Source organism: Lepus europaeus, chromosome 16, assembly GCF_033115175.1.
Source record: "Lepus europaeus isolate LE1 chromosome 16, mLepTim1.pri, whole genome shotgun sequence".
In the NCBI taxonomy this organism is placed as follows: Eukaryota; Metazoa; Chordata; class Mammalia; order Lagomorpha; family Leporidae; genus Lepus; species Lepus europaeus.
This window is the reverse complement of record NC_084842.1, coordinates 73,934,810-73,961,641: the sequence shown is the minus strand read 5'-3', so window position 1 is coordinate 73,961,641 and position 26,832 is coordinate 73,934,810. Positions and strand designations below refer to the sequence as shown.

Below are 26,832 nucleotides of genomic sequence, written 5' to 3'. Positions count from 1 at the left end.
CTGCTGAATTCTACCAAACTTTAAAAAAAGAACTAATTTCAATTCTTTTCAAACTATTCAAAACAATGGAAAGGTAGGGAGTCCTCCTAAACCCCTTCTACAAGGTGAGCATCATCTAATTTCAAAATGAGAAAAAGATACAAGAAAGAAAGAGATCACTAGGACAGCCATTGTATATGCGATATGTGCCATTGTTGACAAAAAACTTTATTATGTGACATATGACTATATATGCAGAGGTAACTGTTTATACATACATACAGCACAGCAACACATAAAGCTCAAATTGACAAACTTTATCTCTTGAAAATTTTTAAATTTCAGTATATACAATAGAAGAATAATTTCCTTACTATATGAAACTATTACAAATTGGTAAGAAAATAATGAATTAAACAAAAATAAAAGAAAGATATGAATGGCTAGTTCACAGAAAGTCGAATAAAAGGCTGTACAATATGAACATATGCTCAGCCTCATTAGTAATTCTAGAAATGGGAGCAAATCAATCCACCAACAAAAACTGAGATTCCAGTTTTCACCAGGATGGGCATAGAAAATGATACCTCAAGGTGAAGGCCTCCGAAGCAAAGTTTCTTACCTTCTTCTGGCCTCCTTCTCTGGCCCCCTCTCTCCCTGAAAAGCACAGAAGCTAGAATTCTCTTCCCCAGTGAGGATCACAGAAAATAGAACTCCTTTTCTGAAAACAAGCCACACATTCTAAACAACAACAACAAAAATTACTCTTACCATTCCCTGTCTTTCTGTGTCAGAGATGACTATAGGGAAATTCTCTGAATTACCTTGTGTGATAGTAGGTCCTACAGCTTCCATTTTAGAACAGTTCTTGCCCCACATCTGAGAAGACTTAATACTACACAGGGAGGCCAAGAAGAATGACAAGAGAGAGACCTTGCTGAGTTTCTGCACCCCATTTCCACTATGAGTACCTTATTTGTCCAACCATTTTTCAAAGTGGCTGTCCATGCTTTATTTATGAAACTTAAACATAAGAATAGCTGGTTCATCTTGGGTCTTTGGCTCTTCAGTTTGAATGCTCCTATGTCATATAAAACTGTGATCAAATAAATTTGTTATGCCAACCTGACCCTTTAGAAGTGGCAGGAGAGGAATTATGCCCCTACATACCCATCACGTTGGAAAAAAAATTAAAGAATTAGATAATACTCAATGATCTTCAAATACAGGAAAGATAGTAGTCACATCACTGGAAACAACATAAATTGATTCAACTTATATGAAGGATGGCGTGATGCCATTTTTCAAAGAGATAATAGCAAATTTTTCTTCAAATCAATACCTATATGTGTGCAAAGACAGTCCCCATGGAACATTGGTGAGCTGCTTTTTGTAATGGCAAAAGGGCAGAAATAGCACATGCATCCAGTAACTAGCTGAGAAAGGAGAACAGATTCAACAAATTTTGGTAATACACCAGTGGAGGGCAATCAAGGCTTAAGAGTAACAGGATCCATGAATCCTAACCGTGATGATTTCCAAAGTAAGCAAAAAAAGATAGTGGGTCACTATTTCTAAATAAATTCATACCATGTATGAATCAGAACATCTGGAAGAATATATAAAATGTTAATAATGAATAGCTTTCTTCTGGGGGAGATATCATAGATGAGAATGAGACATTTCATTGTGTGTCCCTTTTGGAATTGATTCTTTTTTATTATTATTTTTGACAGGCAGAGTGGACAGTGAGAGAGAGAGAGACAGAGAGAAAGGTCTTCCTTTTGCCGTTGGTTCACCCTTCAATGGCTGCCATGGCCGGCGCACTGCGGCTGGCCCACCGCGCTGATCCCAAGGCAGGAGCCAGGTGCTTCTCCTGGTCTCTCATGCGGGTGCAGGGCCCAAGCACTTGGGCCATCCTCCACTGCACTCCCTGGCCAAAGCAGAGAGCTGGCCTGGAAGAGGGGCCACCGGGACAGAATCCGGCGCCCCAACCGGGACTAGAACCTGGTGTGCCGGCGCCGCTAGGCTGAGGATTAGCCTATTGAGCCACGGCGCTGGCCCGTGCAATTGATTCTTAAGTAGTTTTATAAATGTATTTACTTTTTAATAAAAAGCATTGATTTTAAAAACAGACAAGAGCAAAAAATGTAAATGTTTTCCATTTTTATTTATATTTATTTTATTTCCATTTTTATTTTATTTACTTGGATATTCTTTCTTCTGTCCCACCACGTCTGTTGTTAAGGCTTTCCACAGCATTTTTTTATTTGCTTTATTGAATTGTTCATTTCCAATATTTCATTTTGATTTTTCTTTAAAATCTCAATTTCATGGGAAAAGTTTCTCTCATGTCATGTATGCATTTCTTTAGTTCTTGGATTTACTTCTCATTACTTCTAAGTAATCCTATGATCAACTTTTTGAATTCCATTTCTGGAAATTCTTCAATTTCATTATCTTCAGATTCTAGTATTGAAGTGTTGCTGTGTTCTTTTGGGGGCATCATGTTGTCTTAGTCTTCTTCTTCCTTTTTTTAAAAAATACCTTGACCCAAGCTGTTCTTTTTAATACTCCTTCCAATGAGATCAGGTCATAGGAAGAAAAGGTGAATAAACTGGAATAATGACTTAAGTCCTTAGGAGCCTATCAAGGCAAAGACACATTGACACTCCATAGCTCCATATCTCTGCATCTCTGGTGGTCTTGAGGTAGTTCCATTCTGTGCGAGAGACATCGTAACTGAGTCTGGAGAGGAACAGATTGTGGAAAGTTCTTGTAGCTGAAAAGAACATGGGACAACACTTGTGAAAATGAGAAAAGACCATGGAGGGCACTGAAATGGAGGCAAGAGTGTTATCCATGAGACTGATGATAGAGGCAAAGATAAGATGGGGTGGGGCATAAGGGCTTTGTTAATTGAGTGGTTTTTTTTACCTTAATAACGTTTGGGAACCAGTGAAGCACTTTTTTTTTTTTTTTTTAACCAGAGGGAAAAAAATGAAAGTTGCATTTTTATATGCTTCTTTTGGCTCTTGCATTAAGATAGGAGGAGGATGAGTGGCTGCACAAGAATAGATTTTGGGAAAAAATTAGGTGTCTATATCCAAGTTCAGAGGTCCAAGTTGTTTAAACTAGGTTGGTGGGAATGGAACTGAAAGATATGGGTGTATTTGAATGGTACGGTATTTTTAAAACCGCAAGACTCATTTTCATAGTGGATGGAGGACTTCAGAGAGGAATATGTCAGAAATGACTCTGTTTTTTGTTTACCAGATTCAATGAGGATGCCGTTCACGAAGAGAGGAAACCACATAGCAGCAGCAGTTCTGAGGAGGAACAGTGAGTAAATGCTATTGGGAAATGTTGCATGCAAGGTCCATTTTAAACATTCATGTGGCAGTGTTAAATAGGTGTACTAGAAATAGTCTGGAGTTTTGTGCAAGGCTTGGAGGCTTTTGCATTTTTTGGCATATCAATTTTACTTGAAGGCATAGGTGTGGATGAGATTTCCTAAGTAGAAAAATTAGACTAAGAAAGGAAAATGGATTAACTCAGCCAATTTTCAAGTGTTGGGAGAGGAGAAGGAAGCAACAAAGTAGAAAAGAGTGAAGAGAGAATATAGGCCGGTGCCATGGCTCAATAGGCTAATCCTCCGCCTGTGGCGCGGGCACACCGGGTTCTAGTCCGGGCGGGGCACCGCATTCTGTCCCGGTTGCCTCTCTTCCAGGCCAGCTCTCTGCTGTGGCCCAGGAAGGCAGTGGAGGATGGCCCAAGTGCTTGGGTTCCTGCACCCGCATGGGATACCGGAAGGAAGCAACCGGCTCCTGGCTTGGGATCAGCACGGTGCTTTGGCTGCAGCATGCTGGCCGCAGCTGCCATTGGAGGGTGAACCAACAATAAAGGAAGACCTTTATCTCTGTCTCTCTCTCTCAATATCTACCCTGCCTGTAAAAAAAAAAAAAAAAAAAAAAAAAAAAAAAAAGAAGAAGAGAGAGAGAATGTAGAATACAGCGCAAATGCAGCATTTCCAATATGGAAAATACATAGTAAGAGGCTGATGATAAACCCTTGCTGTGGTTTGAAGTGTCCCCTGAAAGTCATGTGTTGGAAACTTCACCCACAGTGTGACAGTGTTTGGAAACTGAGCCTAGTAAGAGGTGATGAAGTTGTGAGAGCTCTGTCCTCAGGAATGATTTTTTAATTATTTTTTAAAAAGATTTATTTATTTGAAAGGTAGAGTTATATACACACACACAGACAGAGAGATCCTCCATCCACTGGTTCACTCCCCAAATAGACATAATGGCCATGGCTGGGCCAATCTGAAGCCAAGAGCCAGGGGATTCATCTAGGTCAGCCACATGGGTACAGGAAACCAAGGACTTAGGCCATCTTCCACTGCTTTACCAGGCACATTAGCAGGAAGTGGGATTAAAAGTGGATCACCCAAGACTCCAACAAATACCCATATTGGATGCCGGCACTGTTGGCTGTGGTTTAACCCTGATGCATCACAACATCAGCCTTCGGGAATGATTAATGTCATTATTGCAAGAGTGGTTTAGTTATCTTAATGCTTTTTAAAAAAAAAACTTATTTGAGAGGTAGAGGAGTTATAAACAGTGAGAGAGAGAGATAAAGAGGAAGGTCTTCCTTCTGTTGGTTCACCCCTCAAATGGACGCTACGGCCGGCACTGCGCCAATCCGAAGCCAGGAGCCAGGTGCTTCTCCTTGGTCTCCCATGCAGGTGCAGGGGCCCAAGCACTTGGGCCATCCTCCACTGCCCTCCTGAGCCACAGCAAAGAGCTGGACTAGAAGAGGAGCAACCGGGACTAGAACCCGGTGTCCATATGGGATGCTGGTGCCGCAGGCGAAGGATTAACCAAGTGAACCAGGGCGCCGGCCCCAGGTTTAGTTATCTTGAGAGTGAGGTTGTCACCAAATAAGCCCCAGTTGTCTCATGCTCTCTTGCTCTTCCAATCCCACAACGGGATAACACAAAACAAAGACCCTCACCAGATGCCTGTACATTGATATTGAGCTTCTAAGCTTCCAGAACTGAGAAAGAATTTCCTTTCTTGATAAATTACTGTGTCTTTTATTCTGTCTCAGCAGCACAGAAATGAACTAAGACAATCTCTATGATCATTTGATTTCTTATTTTAATAAGTTAATGAGGTCTTCTAGTGCAAGAATGATTTGAAGAAACCTTTATAAAGATCAATGTCTATTTTACTTAATCCTTTTAAAAATGTCTTTGGGAACACCAAAGGAGATGGGTACCAATTTAAACACCAAAGGAACAACAGGCACTAGCAACCAAAACAGTATGTTCTCCTTGTTACATCTGCCTACACCTACCCCCTCTACTTTTACCTCTACTTCTGAACAACATATATATATGTATATATATATATATTTATTTTTTTTTTTTTTGCCTTTGTGGCATAGAGTTTAGTGAGATTGCTTCTGAGTCCTAAACAAGGGTGAGGATTCCAGCCGAGCCCTCCTGAGTTGCAGCTGGAATCGAGGGAAAATGATTATTTTGTTTGTGTCTCTGCTTAGTTCTTAGGAGACAGAGCTAAAAATTCCTTGCCAGATGGCACCTGAGGAGGTGCTGCTTAGGATTCTATTGTCATCAACACCTAATGGATGACACCTTATCCATCAATCCCTGAGTCAGGGCCAACTTCTGCCCATTCGTGTCTCTTAAAGATAAATAGCTGGTCTTGTCCTTTACAAAGTCTCTAGCAAATTTTTACTCTTTTTTTTTGAGGGGGGAAACAAGTGAAAATATTGGGGATGACTTTCAGAGGGAGTTTTTCTTTGTCTCCAGAATGTTACAGCAGGGCTCAACAATTGTGTATGTGTGTGTGTGTAAAATAACAGATAGCTTCTGCCAGGTATCCAGTCTCAGTTTCAACAGCTATCATGAAAGTACTGATAAATATAGAGTTGGATGGATGAAACTGTGTCCCAATCAGACTTTATTTATGGACATTGAAATTGCATTTCACGTAATTTTTGCTTTAAATTATGAATTCATAAAATGTTCATGTTATTCTTTTAATTTCTGCACTGCCCTTTTAAAAATGTCAAAGCCATGAAAACTTCTGGGCTTCATAAAAATGGAGGGTGCAGCTGACCCTGCTGAGAACCACCAGAGCAGATCTTCACTTGAGTTGTCCCCAATTGCTCCCCACCTGCAATATGATGTTCAGAAAATTCAATTCTAGTTGTTGAAAATGAAAATATAAAACCTTACAGATTAAAAAAATTTGACAAATATTGGAGTCCAGTTCCTCCAACGTTTTTATTTCAGGCAATCTTAATAGCACCATCCAGGGTTGGCCATTTGCTTGGGGTTGATAAGACATAATGGTGACAGCTCAGATAAGGGTCCCAACTACAAATTCTCCCAAGTCAAGTTGAGGTTGAGTCAGAACTTCTGTCAGTAATGGTGGTGTCTGTCAATCTATGTGTTGCAAAAACGAGCACAGAGCTGTGATTGTTGCAGCAGATGTTTGAAATGTAATTATAAGCACTTAGAGCCATATTGAGAGGGTGTCTAACCCAAGAAATCCTTTTGGTATCAACCTGTAAAATCAATATGAATTCTTCAATTGCATTTTGAATGCTCAGGAGTCCTTAGCCTGAAGTTACCTTGGGCCAATGATGCCTGGTAGGTTAGAATGTGGTACAGCTAGAAACGCTATAGTCATTTCATTGTCTGTATTTGTTCCAGGCTACCTGACATACATATACATAATGAGGTCATATACTGCTATACACTCAATATTGTCTGATGACTCCCTTTCAGGAAAGCAACATTATTTCTCACAATGCACATTGATCACATAAAAACAATGCATTCTGAAGACTTGGGATCAAGGTTTCATTTCATATTCCTACTCTACCTAATTTGAGATAGAGATTATCTACAGAGGTCATTCTTTCCTACGATCAGCCAAAAGACAGAAACATTTAGAGACCCCTGGCCTTTGAAAGTAGGACACTGTATTAGCCCACACTGCCATAACAAAATATTACATATTAGGTTAATTAGGCAACAGAAATTTATTTTTTAACAGTTCTGAAGGTGGGGAAGTCAGATCAAGGTGCCAGACAACTCTGTTTGTGGAAGAGAATCTCTTTGAACTTTCAGATGATTGTCTTCTTGCCGTGTCCTCATGTGAAAGGGAGGAGGAAATACAGTGGAGGAGAGAGGGAGGGGAGAATGAGAGGGAGAGATTTTTAGTATCTCTTATAAGGAAATTCACTCTATTGGACCATGGATGCAATCTTATGATTTCATTTAACTTCACTTACCTCCTTAAATCTCCTATCTCAAAAGACAGTCACATTGTGGGTGAGAGCTTCAACATGCAAAATTTTGGGGAGACACAATGCAGTCCATGGCAGGCATCATAAAAATCTGTAATTTCTAAATTCTTAAAAAGCATATATCAGACGAGCAGCCAAAGTCCTGAAGTTAAAAAAAACTCCTTAGCTGAGAAATATGAGAAGATAGATACTTCCTAAGAAAGTCTTTTCTTGAACAGCACGTAGTTCCAGTTGCTCAAACTCCTTTAGAAACCTACGGCGTGTTTTCTTGTGTGGTTACACACAAAAATATGTTCTTGCACATTAGGTCCAGTCCTCTCACAGCAATTTAAACTTATCCCTCATTATACAGCCTGAAGTCAAATCAGTTCAAGTAGCTGAACTCATAGCCCTTACCTGAACTTGCAAGCCAGCACCATGTAAGAGAGCTGATATTAACACCATTGGTAGATCTATTTTAGAATTGTGATTTTGATATACTATCTGTTAATAAAAAAGGCAAGGATACTGCAAGGATGCCCATCAAATGTATAACCCAAGTGATTAACTTACTGGGGGACTTAGTGCTGCTCAGAGTATCAGCTATTCTAAAAATCAAACCTCAGGCCAGTAGTCGGAACTCAAAAGTTAAAACTCCTTGGCTGATGAACTAATATAGCTGTTTCCCAAGAAATGTCTTTCTAAACAATTACATCCTTCTTGTTCAAACATCTTTAGAGACAGAAATCCTACTTAAGGAATTTTACACACAAAATTACCAGCAGCCAAGGCTGAAAAAGCTCATTGGTAACAGGCTGGGTTTTTAATCTACTTAGATGGGCTTTGGAGATACCCAGATGACCACTTCTCTCTAGTCCCTCTGCAGAAATTTAGTCCACAGCCTCTGTGAGATTTCACATGTGGCAAAGGAAACCTTAAAAGTCTTCTCCACAAATATTGGTAGAACTCCCTCAAGCTCTCACATGAAGCAGATCAACGTGTGTTGTCTACCAGAAAGACAATCCTAGTGAAAATGCGGGCAAGGATGAAAACCAGTTCCCTTGGAATCTTTTCTCCACTGAGAATTTCTTTTTGGGGGGAGGGGATTAAAGGGTTTAGTCTCCAAAGAATCTAGTCATATATAAGATTGTATTTCCAGATAGGAAAAAATGACCTTTGTTTCATTGAGGCATTTCTGGAACATGACAGGAACTAGCTAAGAGGAATTTCTGCAAGGAATCCTCAGTGTCTAATAAGTTAGACACTGTGATACGAATGTGTTCCCTCTAAAAGTCATGTGCAAATTTAATCCTAGTGGCTGTAGCTTTAACAGGTGAAACCTTTTGGGAAGTGATTCAGTAATGAGGGTTGTGCTCCCTGAGAATGGATTAGAGCCTTTTAAAGGGCAAGAGGAACTAACATAGGTCCCCTTTGCCCTTCTGCTTTCTATGTGAGGACACAGCAGTCACTGTGCCATTGTAAAAACAGAGGTGGCTGGCCCTCCCAAGTCACTGAACCTGCTACCCCCTTGAATTTGGACTCTCCAGCCTCTATAACTGTGAGCAGTAAATTTATGCTCTTTATAAGTAACCCAGTATCGGGTGTTTTGTTTTGTCAGCACAGATGGACTAAGATGATAAGGTAAGCTTGATTACTTGGTATCAAACTGCTGTTGTGATTCCTATCCCTTTTAGTACATCCTAGAATTCAATACTCAATAAATTACAAGTATTTTAAATCTTTCAGTCTGGTTTAAACAATGGGGAATTTAGGTAAAAGTCCTGTGTCACACCTTGGAAGAAAATGTCAGAGAGAGAGAGATACTTTCTTCAAGTGGCTGAGGAAATTAATGAGAACTTTCTAAATATAAGGCATATGTCTGTCTCAACTCATCAGATACCCTTCTAAGCTGACCTGCTCTTTAAGTTACAGAGAAGATTAATGCTAACACTCTGAGGAAAGCTTAGATTGTTCTCTTTGTTGCATATTTCATGAAATTTACTTTGTGTAAGCATGAACACGAGTTGTGTTAATATGATGGTATAAGGAGGTGATAGTAGAAATTTAACTTTATTTTTCCCTACATGTACTCAAATAATTAATATATCAAATGATCTAGGAACTCCCAAAATACCTCCGTTGACGCTAGAAATGTAGTGTAGAAATATGAACTTAAAGCCAGGAAGTACAAGCACTAAACTCTAAACCTAGCAAATTGCTGCTCTCAGAGAGGATGCTTAATTGTGTTAATGTCCAGGATACATTTCAGAAATGGTACATAACCCAGGGAAATGAAAAATCGTTTCTGCTTCAAAGAAACTAGGAGAAAGCATTACACAGAAAGAACAAGGATCTTCGCTTTTACCATAGACAGCGATGCACCTGCACTCACATAATTTAAACTTTGAGCAACTGCAGATGCAGAAACTGTCAGTTGTCTGTGAAGTCTGAAAGTTCTCTGCAACTGGTAACAGACTCTGATTAAGGATGCTGAGAATGAAATAGGGTTACACTTTGAGAGACACAAGGAAGAAGATTCCAGAATGCAAAAGATAGATTACTACTGGATCACATTCAGAGACTCTTTACTAGAATCTCAACTATAAATGGATAGACTAATTAAATACCATACACTATAGATACATATTATATATATATATGTATATGTATATACAGATTATCTCTAAATACATGTATATATCTTATCCATATTACATAGCTTAGCTATCTGTCATGATTTATTTGAAGGCAACTTTTGTGATTTGAATATGAAGGTTGAGAACTAAGGCCACCAACTGTTGATCAGAGTTTGCATATTAAGGAATTAAAATGCCTACTCCCCTCACTCTCATCATAGCTCTTTATCTTAACATAATTTTACTATTTTACTTTTCATTGGTGTGATTTCCCCAGAGACTCATCAATTCTTCAGTGAAAGCACTAACAGATGGTTTGCATTCTATGACACTTTGTCTTGCCTTGCTGTTTCCATGAATCCTAGGGTATTGTATCTTCATCCTTATACAACTATAATCAAGCACTCTAGTATTTAAGATTCACCTTGAACTAAAATTCTGATTATCGATGAACTATGACTTTGTTCCACTCCCGAGACATTACCAAAGCTATGTGGAAAAAATATCTTGTCTTAATAGAGTGAGCAATACACTTAGCTTCGTTTAACCAACATGCTGTGTTTAGTGATATTGGAGGGGCCAGCTTTCTACAAGGTCTTTTAGTTGTTTTGTATAAAGGGAAATTACACTTCAAGTTTTCAAGAATATTTGGAGGACAGAAATATAGAGAGATCTTCCATCCATTGGCTCACTCCCCAGATGCCCACAATGGCAGGGCAATCTGAAGTCAGGTGCCAGAAACTCTTTCCAGCTCTCCCACATGGATGGCAGGGACCCAAGTCGTTAAGTTCTCGGCTGCTGCATACCACAGTGTGCACTAGCTGGGAGGTGGAACCAGAGGTGGAGCTGGGCTTTGAACCCAAGTACTCAGACATGGAATGGGGATGTCCCAAGCAGCATGTTCCCTTCTGTGTGTTCTGGCCTCTGGACCAGAAAAATGATAACTTCCTGAACACTTGCAAGGTGGTTTCTGATGATAACTGTAACCATTGTAATCTGGAGAAATACATAATAGTCTCAGTAATGTCAGTATGGGATATTTCAATAGTATATAGCAGTGGGATATTGATGATTTTGTGGACATATCATGACCAGTGTTGTCTTCTTTCTTACTCTCATGTTCATTTATCACCTGGACTCTCTCATTCTTTTTTTTTTTAAAGATTTTATTTTATTTACTTGGGAGGTAGAGTTAAAGAGAGAGGGGGAAGCAGAGAGAGGTCTTCAATTGGCTGGTTCACTCCCTAAAAGGCTGCAATGGTTGGGGCTGAGCCAATCCAAAGTCAGGAGCCAGGAGCTTCTTCTGGGTCACCCATTTGGGTGCAGAGGCCCAAGGACTTAGGACATCTTCTACTGCTTTCCAAGACAATAAGTAAAGACTGGATTGGAAGAGGAGCAGCCAGTTCATAAACTGGAGCCTATATAGGATGCCGGCACCACACGTGGAAACTTAGCCTACTACGCCACAGTGCAGGACCTCAGCGCTCTTCCTTGACCCTCTGGGAATTCACTGGATAAATAATTGAGATCAACTTATACCACATGATGTAAATTGCTATGATAGTTCCTGACTACTTTGGCTAATGGATTCTGAACAGTATTTTCTATTAGAGTGATCATCCTTTTGACAGAAAAGGTAGTGTGTACTATGTCCTGCCTTCAGAGAATTAGTATAAATACCTAAGTTTGAACTGGAATACAGGATTGCTGATACTAGAAAAATACACACCAACTCTGTGCTCATATCTTGTTGGGATATGTTCTTTGCCTCAGTGTTAAAAGCACTTTTAGGGGCCAGCACTGTGGTGTAGCAGGTAAAGCCACGGCCTGCAATGCAGGCATCCCATATGGATGCTGGTTCAAGTCCCGGTTGCTCCACTTCTAATCCAGCTCTCTGCTATGGCCTGGGAAAGTGGTAGAAGATGTCCCAAGTCCTTGAGCCCCTATACTTGTGTGGGAGCTCCTGGCCCCTGGTTCAGATCAGCACAGCTCTGGACATTGCAACCATCTGGGGAGTGAACCAGCAGATGGAAGATCTCTCTCTCTCTCTCTCTCTCTCTCTCTGTAGCTCTGTAGCTCTGACTTTCAAGTAAATAAATAAATATTTTAAAAGAGCACCTTTGGTATTTATCACTGAAATGAAATGCTATCTGAAATTTGTTTCCAACAGAGAGAGTAGAATTTATATATAAAGTAAGATTAATATTGAAGTAAACAATTGTGACACTAGATGATGGATACAGGGAGTTTTAGTCTATTGTTTATTCTTTTTTACATATATTTGCAAATTTTATACCATAGAGAGAAATGTACACATTCACTTTGGAAGCTGAACCAAAAAATGTATGATTATCGATTGTTTGGGTCATTCAAAAGGTCAGATGTGGCACAGTTAAGGGATACATACTATCTAAAGAATTTATAGTGATTTGAGGTCAATACTGAAGCTCTATGAAGAAAAATAAGGAAAAAATATTATGGGAATCAGATTATTTTGTTGTATTTCAGTTTATGAAATAAGAATAATATATCTGAAAGGTCACCGGCTTTTATCTAGGCACCCAGTATTAAGAGAATGACTGGTTTTGATTCATTTTTGTGTTGAAAGATTGGAGTCCTTGGGACAGACACTGTGGCATAGCAGGTTAAGTCACCACCTACAGTGCTGGCATCCCATATGGGTGCTGGTTCAAGTACTGGCTGCTCCACTTCTTATCCAGCTGCTCCACTTCTTATCCAGCTCTCTGCGAATGAGCCTAGGAATGCAGTGGAAGATGGGTCAAGGTCTTGGTTCCCTACACCCACGAGGGAGAGCCAGCAGAAGCTCCTGGCTCCTGGCTTTGGTCTAGCCCAGCCCCAGCCATTGTGGCCATCTGGAGAGGGAAGCAGCAGATGGAAGGTATTTCTCTCTTCGTTTTTCCTTCTTTGTAACTCTGACTTTCAAATAAATAAATAAATCTTTTAAAAAAAGAATTTACTCTTATTAATCAATGCCTTTTTGATATTCTATAATTTATTACTTATGTATTTTTGTATATTTCACAATTTTTTTCATCTGGATGCAATAGGAGATTTTGTCAATTAAGGAATTGAAATCCAAAAAATAAAATATATAAGCAGAACTATCCTGATATCCTAATTTTATCATCACTATTATTGTCTTGTTGAGATTCCATTTAGCTGATAAGCTGTTTTTCTCCACTCCTACCCCTAAATTTGATCTCCCAATAAGAAGGACACAGGAGGGGCCAGCGCCTTGGCTCACTTGGTTAATCCTCTGCTGCAGTGCCGGCATCCCATATGGGCGCCGGGTTCTAGTCTCGGTTGCTCCTCTTCCAGTCCAGCTCTCTGCTGTGGCCCAGGAGTGCAGTGGAGGATGGCCCAGGTGCTTGGGCCCCTGCACCTGTGTGGGAGACCAGCAGGAAACACCTGGCTCCTGGCTTCAGATTGGCACAGCATTGGCCATGGTGGCCATTTGTGGAGTGAACCAATGGAAGGAAGACCTTTCTCTCTTTCACTGTCTATAAATCTACCTGGCAAAAAAAAAAAAAAAAAAAAAAAAAAAAAAGGACACAGGAGTCATGCTTGGATGGAAATTAGAATTTCAGCTCATTTGATGATAAACTGCAGTGAAGAATGTGGGTTAATCTGTGGCACTGAGGTTTTTAGACATATTCCTGCATCAGGTATTTTTCCTACCCAGTCGTAGGCAGTGAAGGACAATGATGTGCCTCCCCTTTGTACAAACCAAAGCTCCCCTAATGAATTTTCCAGCTGACAGAAAAGGCACATGGAGTACATTGGTACCTCCAATAAGCTGACTCCAAAAGAGAAGAGCAAAGAGACAGCTGGGCTGGCCCACTTGCTTCTCCCATGATCTCAGGAGAAGTAGGTCTCTCCAGTGAAATATAGAGGTAGAGAAATGGAGGATTTCCACTGACTCATTATACTGAGTTAACTTTGTACGTGGGGTGGTGCAAGACTTTACCCTGATGAGCTCACAAGATCTTTAAAACAGATCTTTGAGACAGTCTTGGGAGTAAATGGAGGGGTGGGCAGGGATGGGGAGTGGGGGTGGTGGTGTATCTTGCCCAAAGACACTTAGGAAGATAAAGATAAAGCTTATGGCCAGGAATCAAATCCCATGTTCAGTTCCCTGCCTCCAAAGCTCGGGAAACTTTATCTGCCAAGCTTATTCCCTCTAAAAATAAAACAAACGACAAACCAAATGCAAACCAACAGCAATGCAGATGGGTTCTAATGAGTTTGTAAGAACTCATTAATGTATAACTATCACTATGTTATTTTCTAGATGTTTAAAACCTATTTGCTTATTAAATCCGTTCTTGCATTTTGCTTATCTATGTCTGTCACTTAAAAAATCATACATTTCCTATTTTTAAAAAAACAGAGCCACGTAGCACTACCTTCAATTTTCTGACTTCTACACTATTCTTCATCCCAAATAACGGTTCTGAGATTCCATCTGCAAATTCCTTCAGCTTCTGAGGATGTAATTTGCTTGGTCTTAGAGACTTAAATTCACTTAAAGTAGCTATGTGCCCTTTTTACTATCTTTTCAACTATCTTGGACTATAATTCCTTTTCTCAAATTGAACCTTTCCAACTTGAAGGAGGCCAAATTGAAATATTTTAGTGTTCTATCACCTTTTCACATTATATTCCTTAAACAGTAGGCCTATCCCATTTTTGCTTGCTCCAAACAGTTGAAAAATTTCTTCCTGCCATCTTTAATGTGGTTAGACACCCTAAGTCACTTAGTTTTTCTGTCTTTCTGACTATTCTTAGAGGTTCTTATTACTCATTTATTTGCCTTCCACTCTTAAAATGTTACATCACAGTATTGATGCTACAGTCATTCCACACAGGAATTAGGTATTAAAAAGGTATATATTACCTTTTGACCTATTTTCAATATATGTTAATGCAGCAAAAAACCATTTTAAACAAATTGTTAGGTTCCACCAAAAAAAAAAAATTGTCTGACAATTTGATAAAATGTTGTGTCCTTCAATAGCCATGCATTTAGAAGTTCTTTCAAAACAACCAACAAAATTGCCTTGCATGATTTGTTTTTATGCTTTTAATTTTACTGCTTTCCCAACTGCTACAAATTTTTTAAATGTTAAATCTGTTGTTCTGCTAGATAATGCTAGTGTTAGCACAGAATGGTTATCCAAATTTTGGTGCATTTTAGGGAATTTGGTTTAGATTGCCCTTCAAATACAAAATGATGCTACTGACCCACCATTAGTAGGATACGAAATTTGAGTTATTTCCCCTGTGTGGGTGATGGATTGTGCTGCCTGAGCCACTGGCGCTCCCTTTCGCATTACGCATTTTGACTAATCGAGTGCATTTGCAAGATGATTAGCCAAGGTTAGGGGTACAGTCTGTGATTATGGAACAGATTCTTTTTCTTTATGTGAAAAATTACTAGTTTATAATAGCATTAAATTATGATTTTGCTTCACATCCTAACCAATGGAAGGTTGTTAATAGCGATTCATATTCCCATGACTATTTATGTGCTGTTTGCTACATAGTTCCTAAGTGGAGTTCTGTCCAATCCTCATTTTTTCCCCATTAAATGATTATAACTGTCAGACATACCAATTTCTCTGCTAAAGGACGAGCAATCTATTCATTCATCGGACAAATGTTTATTGAGTGGTTACTATATGTTAATCTCTGTTCTAGTGATGGAGATACAGCAGCAAATGCATCAGTCCTTTCTTTCCTGGAGCTTTTATTGGATAGGAAGTAAAGGACCACCCACAAGAGTACAAGAAGACATATGTCAGATGTGATCAATAGGGAGACAGATAAAGCAGGGAAGAAAGATAGTGACAGGAAGGAAGTTGCTGATGCTGCATTGGGTGGTTAGGGAAGTCCTCTTAGGGAAGGACATTAAAAGGAGGGAAGAAACAAGCATGTGGACACCTGGAGAAATGCCTTGTAGGTGGATGAAAGCACTGGTGCACAGAATGAGAGGGGGCACTCTGGCCTGTGTCAGAACAGCAAGGAGGCTAGTGTGAAACAAGAGCAGGAGACAGAGACCGGCGCATCTGCTCACTTGTGCTCACGTCAGCCGTTGCAGCATCCTGTATTCACTCTGAGACTGGCGCCAGTGCGTGATTGCAGGTGGAGAAGAGGCTTGATCTGACTTTCCCAGCAGTCATTTCGGCTGCTGTTTAAGATTCACCTTCTACTGCCGGCGCCGTGGCTTAACAGGCTAATCCTCCGCCTAGCGGCGCCGGCACAGCGGGTTCTAGTCCCGGTCGGGGCGCCGGATTCTGTCCCGGTGGCCCCTCTTCCAGGCCAGCTCTCTGCTGTGGCCAGGGAGTGCAGTGGAGGATGGCCCAAGTGCTTGGGCCCTGCACCCCATGGGAGACCGCGGCGGCCATTGGAGGGTGAACCAACGGCAAAAGGAAGACCTTTCTCTCTGTCTCTCTCTCTCTCACTGTCCACTCTGCCTGTCAAAATAAATAAATAAATAATTAATTAAAAAAATAAAAATAAAATTTGCCTTCTACTACGGTTCTCCAGAAAGTCTATAGGTAATGCTTACTATGAAAAAATATGCATGTTTGTCACATTTTTGCATCAAAATAAACTTAACTTCATTTTCCATGAACTTTTTGAAATATCCTCATATACCTTATCTACTATTGTGTAATAAATTGCCTCAAAATTTAGCTGCTCAAGGCAACATATATTTGTTGTTCCATAGTTTCTGTGGATGGAGAGTGTGCCCTCTGTTTAAGGATATTCATCAAGGTGGTGGCTGGGGCCTTGGTATGTAATCTCTAGATTCAACTGGGGTAGGAAATACAGCAAACTCACTCAGTGGTTGCCAGTGGGGTTCACTTCCTTATGAAGTGTTGAGCTGAAGTCTCAGTACCTTGTTGGCTGGTGGCCAGAGGCCATCTTCAGATCTTTACCAGGTAGCCTTCTCCATCGGAGCCTGAGAGAGAAATCGCAGTAAAATGAAAGCCAGAGTGTTTGTAACCACATGTGGAAGTAACATCCTATCATGTTTACTGTGTTTGATTCATTAAGAGTCAAGCTATGGAAACAATGGGATTGCCCATTATTGAATGAATGGATAAGCAGGTACACGATGGAATACTATTCAGCCTTCATAAAGAAGGACATTGCCACCATGTCCTACAGTACGGATGAATCTGGAGGCTGTTAGTCTACATGAATAAGCCAGGCCCAGGAAGAGAAACACTGCATAATATCTGTATAGAGAATCTAAAAGAGAAAGGGAAGGAAGGAAGGAAGGAAAAGAATTTTAATACACAGCAATAGAAAGTAAAAGAGTAGTTAGCAGGGGTGAGGGTGGGAGATGGGAAGTGTAAGTCAAAGGATAAGAGACTGCAGATATGTAGGATAAATTGGTCTAAAGAGCACTGTAGTTAATAATATCATGTTGTATTAAAGATTTTTGCTAAAAATGGATTCAGGTGATCCTGCCATACACAAACTAAAAGGAAATTATGTGGGATAGTGGATATGTTAATTTGTTTAACTAATCATTTTACTATGTATATATTCTCTCTCTTTTTTGCTATACATACTATGTATAAAATACACACAATAATTTTTTTTCAAAAAAAGCGAAAGTCATCAGGTCCTCTGACATTTAAGGAAGGGCATTACCTACAGAAGTGGCTGCAGGGATGTGAGATCACTAGAGCTGTGTTAGGAGCAGCCTATCACAGAGGTGAGTATAGTTGAAGACCAGACTGTTATATTGTAAAGACTATTGTTCCTGTGGCTATTTAGATGTTAGGTGCTGATCGCAAAATGGTTCCAAAAGCCTTGCTTTCTACATTATTCTGGAAATATTTTAAAGTTCAAGTTAGTAAATTTGGTAAGGTGTCAGATATAGATTATGAGAGAAAACAAGAGTTAGTGACTCTGGGTGTTGGTATAAGCCACTGAAAGACTGGAATCACCATTTTGTGAAATAGTGGACTCCTGGAAGGTAATATTTTATCAGTAAATTTGTAGATTTTGAGATGGGTGAGAGAGCTGCGCTGCCCAGTGTAGAGCATTGGGTTTAAGTAAGGAGTCAACGATTAAGCACAGAAATCTACAGTCACTCACTGAGATGATAAAAGCAAGGGGCTAAAGCCAGGGAAAGCACCAACTCCCTGTTCCATTTTGCCCACGGGAATGGCGCCCTCTCTGGGGTCCTCTCTCTGCTGAAGAGGCACAGGCAGCATGTGCTGGCATTTTTATGAATCTTGGTGCCAGGGTGAGAGTGGAGGGGAATGGCTAGGAGTTTTGGAGAGGGTACTGAGCCCGGGTGGAGACCAGTGTCTTCTCCTTGGCAGAGACATCTGAAAGGACCTCTGCCCGAGGCTTCGGATGGAGAGACTTAAAGGGGAAGGCCCAGGGGAGACAGCACTGTGAGTGTGTGAAGAGAATGAGCTGCAGAGGCTCAGTTCTTTTCTGCAGTGCCCTTCAAGAGGAGACTGCGGTGCCGTGAGTCACGGCTGCTGTCCTCTGCGGCAGGCGGAGCGGCTTTCTTCAGGTGGGGCCTGCCAGGCAAAGCCTTTGCAACTGCCTAGTCAGGCTTGAAAAAAAAAGCACAGGTTAGGTTAAACTAGGAGCTGTGCCCCTCAAGAGGAAAAGCAGAATATTTTTAAAATTCTGAAGCCCTGATAATTTTCATCAATGCTTTTTAATATCTGTATGGGTGCCTGATCCATCACATGATTGGGGTTGAATTATCTACTGTTTGAACATTCCTGCATTGCCGGTTTCACTTTTCCTTACTGAAAGAGCTTGGGTTAAAAGACTTTTAAGTGGGATACAAGTGACCTGGCAAAGAAAAACTTAGTAGGCAATGTTCAAGAGGAAAAACAAGACATGGTGTTACACATTTTAAAATTTTTAAATCTTGAAGACCATGGAGATCTTTAATAATCTGCTCCCTGGTCAACCATGTGACTCCTTAAAGGGTTATCAGTATTTTATTTTTGAGAATAAATTTGACCATTATAGGTCATCAGTGTTTTACTTGACGTAAATTATAGATTTTCCTGAATTTATTTGTTTGAAAGGCAGAGTTACAGAGAAAAAGGGAGAGACAAAGACCTCTTCTATCTGCTGCTTTACTCCCCAAATGGCTACAATGGCTGGGGCTTGGCCAGGCTGAAGCCAGGAGCCAGGAACTTCATTGGGTCCCCCAGGTAGATGGCAGGGGCCTAGACACTTGAGCTGTCTTCTACTCCTTTCTCAGGGAGCTGGATCAGAAGTGGAGTAACTGGTACTCAACTGGCACTCATATGTGATGCCAGCATTGCAGGCCATGGCTTAACCTACTGTGCCACAATGCCGGCCCTGCCTTTTCCAAATTTGTATGGCATTAACACTCTTTTGAAATAGCTTTTTGGAGTTTACCAACACATTTTAATAAGTAAGTTTCATTTGCCATCTCCCTTGCTGAACTGCACAACATTTTAACTTTGCCAAGTGTCATGAGGCCTTCCCACCTACCCATGGGGAAATCTTGAGGCTGGGATTTTCTGGGTTGACTGAGTATAAAACACAGCTTTTAACACTGATGATTTAAACTGGGATGTGATGGCATTTGGGAACACCCGGTCCTTGTCTGATGAGAAATGGTTTCTTTTCTGCACTATAGTTCTTACATGCTGCTGCTCAATAAAATGTGGAAGAACATGTTGATTTGGACTGAGTCCTTGTACTAAAGCAAAGCAACGTGGTGGCACCCATAAGCTGTGTACAGGAAGTCACTTTGAAAAGTCTGTTCTGCAAGTCAACAGAGTGCCTTCCCCTAGGAGGTTCACACCTCCCTTAGGATATACCCCATGTGAAGAGATAGGTAGGTCTGGGCCTCTTAACTTACAAGGCCTAAAGCCCACCAGATTATTATCAAGCCCCTTCTATCAGGTTCTATTTGCCTCTCAATCAGAAAACTTAATTGTAGCTTAGACAGCACCTTTCTTAGCTCCTCTAATAATGACTCTGTCCTTTGTTCTAGACCCTGTCTAACGTACTTGGGCCTCATTCCTGTGTAATCATAACCTCTATACCACCAATGGCTCTACTCCCAACCTGTGTGTACTGATGGTCCTCTTCCCCACTTAATGCTGTATAATTGTTCAAACCTGGTAAATGCCACTCTTAGGATCATTGGTTACTATCCTCACTCTGTCTTTTATGACCTTGTCTAAATATGATCAGAGTTGGCAAACTTGGAAGGCTTCCATAGCCTTGGCAACTCATGACGACAGCCTAGGGTGGTTACTGGCGCCATAAACTAGAGTGTCAATTTGTTGGGTCAACAACAGGAGCCACTGTGCACTTGCTCCTCATGTAGGATCTCTGTCCTTAATGTGCTGTACATTGTGATTTAATGCTATAACTAGTACTCAAACAGTATGTTTCACTTTGTGTTTCTATGTGGGTGCAAACTGTTGAAATCTTTATACTAAATTGATCTTCTGTATATAAAGAGAATTGAAAATGAATCTTGATGCAAATGGAAGGGGGAGAGGGAGCGGGAGAGGGGAGGGTTGCGGGTGGGAGGGAAGTTATGGGAGGGGGAAGCCATTGTAATCCATAAGCTGTACACTGGAAATTTATATTCATTAAATAAAAGTTTAAAAAAAATTAAAAAAAATAAAAGTATGTTCTGCTTTCAGTTCTCTTTTGTGCTTTCTTCAGCCTTTTTCTGCTTGTAAAAGCCAACTTCCTCTACTTATTTCATTAGGACACTGATTCTGTTTTATAGAATGAGATATTACCTGATTTTAGAATCATAAATAAAAGCCATTGAAGGTCTTTAAACTAAATGCGCTATAATTTTGTCTTTTCATGCACCCTAGTAAGACTATGGTCTCTGTGTAGTGATTTCATTTTTGACTTAAATAATTTTGGAATAATGTGGATCTACCCAGACCTGATAATAGCAACACAGAATGAATGCACCCATGGTATCACACAGGATGCCTCTGTGTGACACCAAAAAAAAAAAAAAAAATACAGAAATGAAACTATTTATTAAAAAATCTGCTTTTCTCACTGAGATTTAAACTTGCATTATAAATTAGGAACAGGCCACAGTGGCTGGCGTGGTGGTATAACAGGTTAAGTCGCCGCCCCTGATTCTGGCATCCCACATGAGTGTCTGTTTGAGTCCTAGATGCACCACTTCTGATCCAGCACTTCACTAAAGTGCCTGGGGAAAAAGCAGAAGATGGCCTAAGTGTTTAGGCCCCTGTCACCCATGTGGGAGACCTAGAAGAAGCTCCTGGATCCTGGCTTCAGACTTGCCCAGCCCCAGAAGTTATAGCCACTTGGGGAGTAAACCAGCAAAGGGAAGATTCTCTCTGTCTCTCTCTCCTTCTCTCTGTAACTCTGTAAGATAAATAAATAAATCTTAAAAAAAGAAAAATTCATATAAATTAAAATAAAAGAACAAACCATAGATCAATTAAGCAATAAAAGATTTGGTTTGAGGTAAAGGTTATAAAAAGAAAGAAAGAAAAAGCTACACTTCAAAAATCCTGCTTGCCGGCACCATGGCTCAATAGGCTAATCCTCCACCTGCAGCGCCGGCATACCGGGTTCTAGTCCCGGTCGGGGTGCCGGATTCTGTCCCGGTTGCCCCTCTTCCAGGCCAGCTCTTTGCTGTGGCCAGGGAGTGCAGTGGAGGATGGCCCAAGTCCTTGGGCCCTGCACCCCATGGGAGACCAGGAGAAGCACCTGGCTCCTGCCATCGGATTAGTGCGGTGCGCCGGCCGCAGCGGCCATTGGAGGGTGAACCAACGGCAAAAGGAAGACTTTTATCTCTGTCTCTCTCTCACACTTTCAACTCTGCCTGTCAAAAAAAAAAAAAAAAATTCCTGCCTAGTAGTAAAAGCCCTGATTTTAGATTGGACATAGTTGGGGATAAGGGAAGAGATTTTTGGATAAAGCTAACAACCTCCATCTTCTTGGATGAAAGATTCATTTAAAGAATTAATTTGAAAGGCGTGCATGCTTTCAGACACACACACACACACACATACGCCCATGCACACATGTGGAGAGAGAGATGGGGAGAGATCTTCTATCCAGTGGTTTACTCCTCAAATACACACAACAGCCAGGGCTGGACAGGATGGAGCCAGGAGCCTAGGGTTCGACACAGTTTTCAAAGTGCAAGGCAGAGACCCAGATACCTATCACTTACTGCTTCCCAGGGTACACAGTAGCAGGAAGGTGGGCTCAGGCACTCCAACATGTGTTGCAGGAGTCGTGAGAGTGTCTTCACCAATGCACCAAACACCTGCCCCAGAAGATTCATTTTGGAATCTCACTTACTCCTTACAACAATTATTCCAAATTATAAGAGTTTTTAAAAATAAATGTTTGATATTTCAAAATTTGACCTTAAAAATTGGAAAATTCCTGTTATGTACTGGTAAGTACAGCTATTATAAAATGTGATGTATATTTGGCATGTGGTATATTTATTTGATCCCATGCAATATATAAACATTTTTCCCTAAAATTAATACTTATTGTAAAATGTAGGAATCAGGTAATCTGGGAAATTTAAGAACATATCAAAAAGTGTCCTTGACATTTCTTTGTTAGGTGCATGAGTTTTCCAGGGCTGCCACAACAAAACACCACACGTCGGGTGACTTAAACAATAGAAATTCATTTTCTCACAGTTCTGGGACTGGAAGTCCAAGATCCAGACATCAGTAAGTTTGACTTCCTCGGGCCTCTCTCCTTGGCTTGCAGATGCCAACCTGCTCCTGTGTCCTCGCATGGCCTTGTCTCCATGTGTGAGCATCCCTGGTACCTCTCTCATGTCCAACTCTCCTCCTTACAGGGATGTCACACAGATTGAATAAGCCTTTATCTAACCTTAATTACTTTATTATAGGCCCTTTCTCTAAACAGAGTTAGAGACACTTTGACTTAAGGCTTCAGCATACAAGTTTGAGGAGTGGGGGAGCACAATTTAGCCCCCAATGGTATGCTATAATGTATACTATCTCAGATAATTACTAACTTTAAAGGTTTAATTGTATTTAATTTTTATTTACTCTGGTTTATATTTTATAACATTCTAGGTTGGCAAGTATGAATTTGTAAGGCTTTAAAATAATAGTTTTTGTTACAATCTGGTGGCTTCTAAGTTTTATATTTCATTTATTTGTAATGCCTTTAAAATAAATAAATAAACCTAAAAATCTTTTAAGACAACAGATTTCTTTTGTTTAACTTTATGGTACTTTGCTATAGTAGTTTTAGTAAACTAATGTAATAGCTAACTATTGTGTGATTTTAATTCTAACTTGAGGGATTCTAATTCTGATCATGTTTTCATTTGAGTTGAAGATTCATTGCTACCAGGGTAAAAAAAATTACAAGGATAACAGACATAGGAAAATGATTCTCAACTCACAACTGTATTATCAATGTATATCCAGCTTTCACAGTGGAAAACTTCAAAAATCTAAGCATTGCAGAATTAATTTTACCATATTTTATAACAAGCTTTCTGACATTACTGATGTATTATATCACGCTATGTCACAAGAGCACAGGCTCAGAATTTTTAAATAAGACTTGTTCCAGAATGCAAGATTGATATAACATCCAAAACTTGATTCATGTAATGTATTATCCACATGAATAGAATAAGGACAAAACCCACCAGATTACTTTATGGATATACAAAAATCATCAACATTTTATGATAAAAAGAATCAACAAACTAGATATAGAGAACTTCTTCAACTTGGTAACAAACACCTACAAAAACTATCATGTATGTCAGATTGAGTGATGGGAGATTGAATGCTGCCACTTAATGTTTCCCAATTCAAAACTTAATGCAAAGCTGCAATAAATCAGACAGTATAGTACTGTAACAATACATATATAGGTCCTTGGAATGGAACAGAATCCAGAAATAAACATTTATGTTTATAGTCAGTTGATTTTTGACAAGAGTGTCAAGGAAATACATTTGTCAATTGTCTTATGAATAAATGATGCTGGCACAATTGGTTATCTATATATAAAGAATGAAGTTGGAGCTATTTCTCACACAGTACACAAAAATTAACTCAAAATGGATTGTGATCCTAAATGTAAAAGTTAAAATTGTAGAACTTTTAGAAGAAAACATAGGAGCAAATCTTCAGGACCGAAAATCATAAGTAACAAAAACAAATTACATTGTATTCTTCAGGTTCTCTAGAGAAACAGAACCCAATGTTGGACATATAGCAATAAAAATATTTATATAATTTGAAAGGCAGAGTTAGGGAGAGGGAGAGACACAAAAAGAAAATCTTCCATTGTCTGGTTCACTCCCAAAATGGCTATGACCAGAGCTGGGCCAGGCTGAACCCAGGAGCCTGGAATTCCATCCAAGTATTTCAGGTGGGTGACCAGGGCCCAAGCAATCAGGCCTTCTGCTGCTTTCCCAGACTCACTAGCAGGGAGCTGGATCAGAAGTGAAACGTTCAGGACTTAAACCTGTCCTTCTGTGGGATGCCGGCATCACAGGTGGCGACTTAACCCACTGCATCACAATGCTGGCCCCTTCTTAAAGTTTTGGAGGCCTGCAGTTTGAGATCAAGGTATTGACAGGTTTGGTTCTCTCTGAGGACTGCCAGGGAGAATGTGTGTTCCATGCCTTCTGGTGGTTTCCTGGCCATCTTTGATGTTCATTGATTTGTAAAAATATCAGCCCAATAATTTGCTTCCATCTTCACATAATTTTATTGCTGTGTATGTATTTCTATACCAAAATTCTCTCTTTTTATAGGGACACTGGTCTTATTAGGTTTTAGGGCCTACCTTCATGATGTCATATTAACCTGATAACCTCCAGAGAGAATATTTCCATGTAAGGTCACATTTTGAGATTCTTGGAGTTGAGACATCAACATAGGAATTAAACCCATAAAAACGACCAGTTGAGAAGTGAAATCAATTTGTTTTCAATAGATTCCTGAAAAAATCTTGACACAGGCCTGAAGATGATAAACTTGAGAAGCTGGAATTTAATGCAGCAGTTAAAGCACTACTTGTGATTGCTGTATCACACATCGGAGTGCCTGGTCTGAGTCCCTGGTCATGCTTCCAATCCAATTCCCTACTAATATTCATCCTGGTAGGCAGCATCGATGGCTCAAGCAATGGAGTCCCTGCCACTTCGGTGGAGGACTGGATTGAGTTCCCAGCTCCAGGTTTTGGCCTGAGCCAGCCCTAGTTGTTGAAGGCGTTTGGTGACTGATTCAGCAGATAGGAGATTCTCTCTCTCTCTCTCTCTCTCTCTCTCTCTCTCTCTCTCTCATTCTGTCTCTCTGCCTTGCAAATACACAAAGGTTAAACTAAAAATGAACTTGAAAATGGCATCTCCATATTTTCGGTGTTTAATTCTCATTCATGAAATAAATTGAAATGATGACTAATTCTTATTTGTATTTTTTGTTTTTGAAATGTCCTAGATTAAAACTAACTACTGTATTTTCTAACCCCCACTATTTTCTGTCAAAGGAACATTTTATGACAGAAAAACTACTAATAATAGAATTCTAGGATGCCAAGTTTAGTAGTTGTGGTTTGATTGGGTAAAGGTTTCTGGCATTAGAAGGACAATTAAAAGGAGAAAAAGAATGAAAGAAATGAAAAGATGGAAAAGTACAAGAGATAGAAAAAGAATAAGAATGGCAGATAAAGTAGAGAAAGAAGAGGAAGAGACAGTAACTCTGATAGATTAATTCTTCACTGCGGGTACGACTGTCAGAGACAAATGATATAGGATTACCATAGATTTTAAAGTCAGATTCAAACAAAACTCTAATAAGTCTGTGTTCTGCATGGGTAACGCTTTTAAGATGATTTGACTTATTCTCTATTTTAGATTTTAGGGTGCTGTCAGAAAGGATTCAAATCCTTTGCATCTATTTCTAGAATTTACATATTCAGCTATGGCAATGTTTACCTAAATGTTTTACCATCTTCCTTCCATTGAACAAATCACATTTGAGCTCTGCAAGAATAAAGCTAAGTTTAACAATAAAAGCATATGCTAAGTAAATATGAAATGCCAAATAATGATTAAACAATTTGTTTGAATATAAAAAACTAGGACAGTAACATAATATACTAATTATGAACAATTACATAACTGAGAGCATTTTATTGTTTCAATCATGTGTTGTAAACTAATTATATGATCCAATCTCCTAAATAAGATTAATTGTGATTCATGGAACATTAATTAAATGGTTGTCCAAAGACTGACATTCTCCAAAGAGCCATGGTCTTTATATAACTCTTTGAAGTAATGATAGTGTGTGTTAAACTTTGTAAAATTCATTTAATTTTAGAATTGTAGTTACTGGCTACCTGAAATGACTTTGAAATAATGTATTCTCAAGCTTTGCTTTTAATAGATGCATTAAGAGTTGTTTCCTTGTTATTCTTGGGCAATTGGCATTACATGGTCATAATAGGAAATCACACATTTATTTAAAAGAAAATCTCTATTGAAACTGACATTTTCAGAGGTTCACAAAGATCAGCAAGCTAAGCTCAGCCTGTAGGGCATGCACATTTTGGAAAGGTATAAATGACTAATTTGCAAAACAATGGGTAAATCTAAGTACAATGCATAGGAGTCCCTTTAAAAAATTATCAACAAAGTAAGATTGTTCCTAAAAATATCCTCCATTCCTCATAGATTTTCAGAAAATGAAATTTGAGGCTTCAGGGCAATAACTCAGGGTAATAATGGGTTTATGAACCTTATTATAATTTTTAAGCTTACAATTTGACTCGAATTTTCAGTGCAATAAATCTTGTA

At 39.6% G+C, this 26,832-nt stretch overlaps 1 protein-coding gene across 3 annotated transcripts in view; it reads left to right on the top strand.

The window, feature by feature from the left end:
• Nucleotides 1-26,832, top strand: part of LOC133775314 (cytosolic beta-glucosidase) — a 267,883-nt gene that overhangs the window by 29,594 nt on the left and 211,457 nt on the right. For all 3 annotated transcript variants that reach the window (XM_062213553.1, XM_062213552.1, XM_062213555.1), the window contains exon 2: nt 3,256-3,321. In XM_062213553.1, coding sequence (XP_062069537.1) covers nt 3,261-3,321 — 61 coding nt within the window. In that variant the 5' untranslated portion in view covers nt 3,256-3,260. The remainder of the gene's footprint in view (nt 1-3,255; nt 3,322-26,832) is intronic.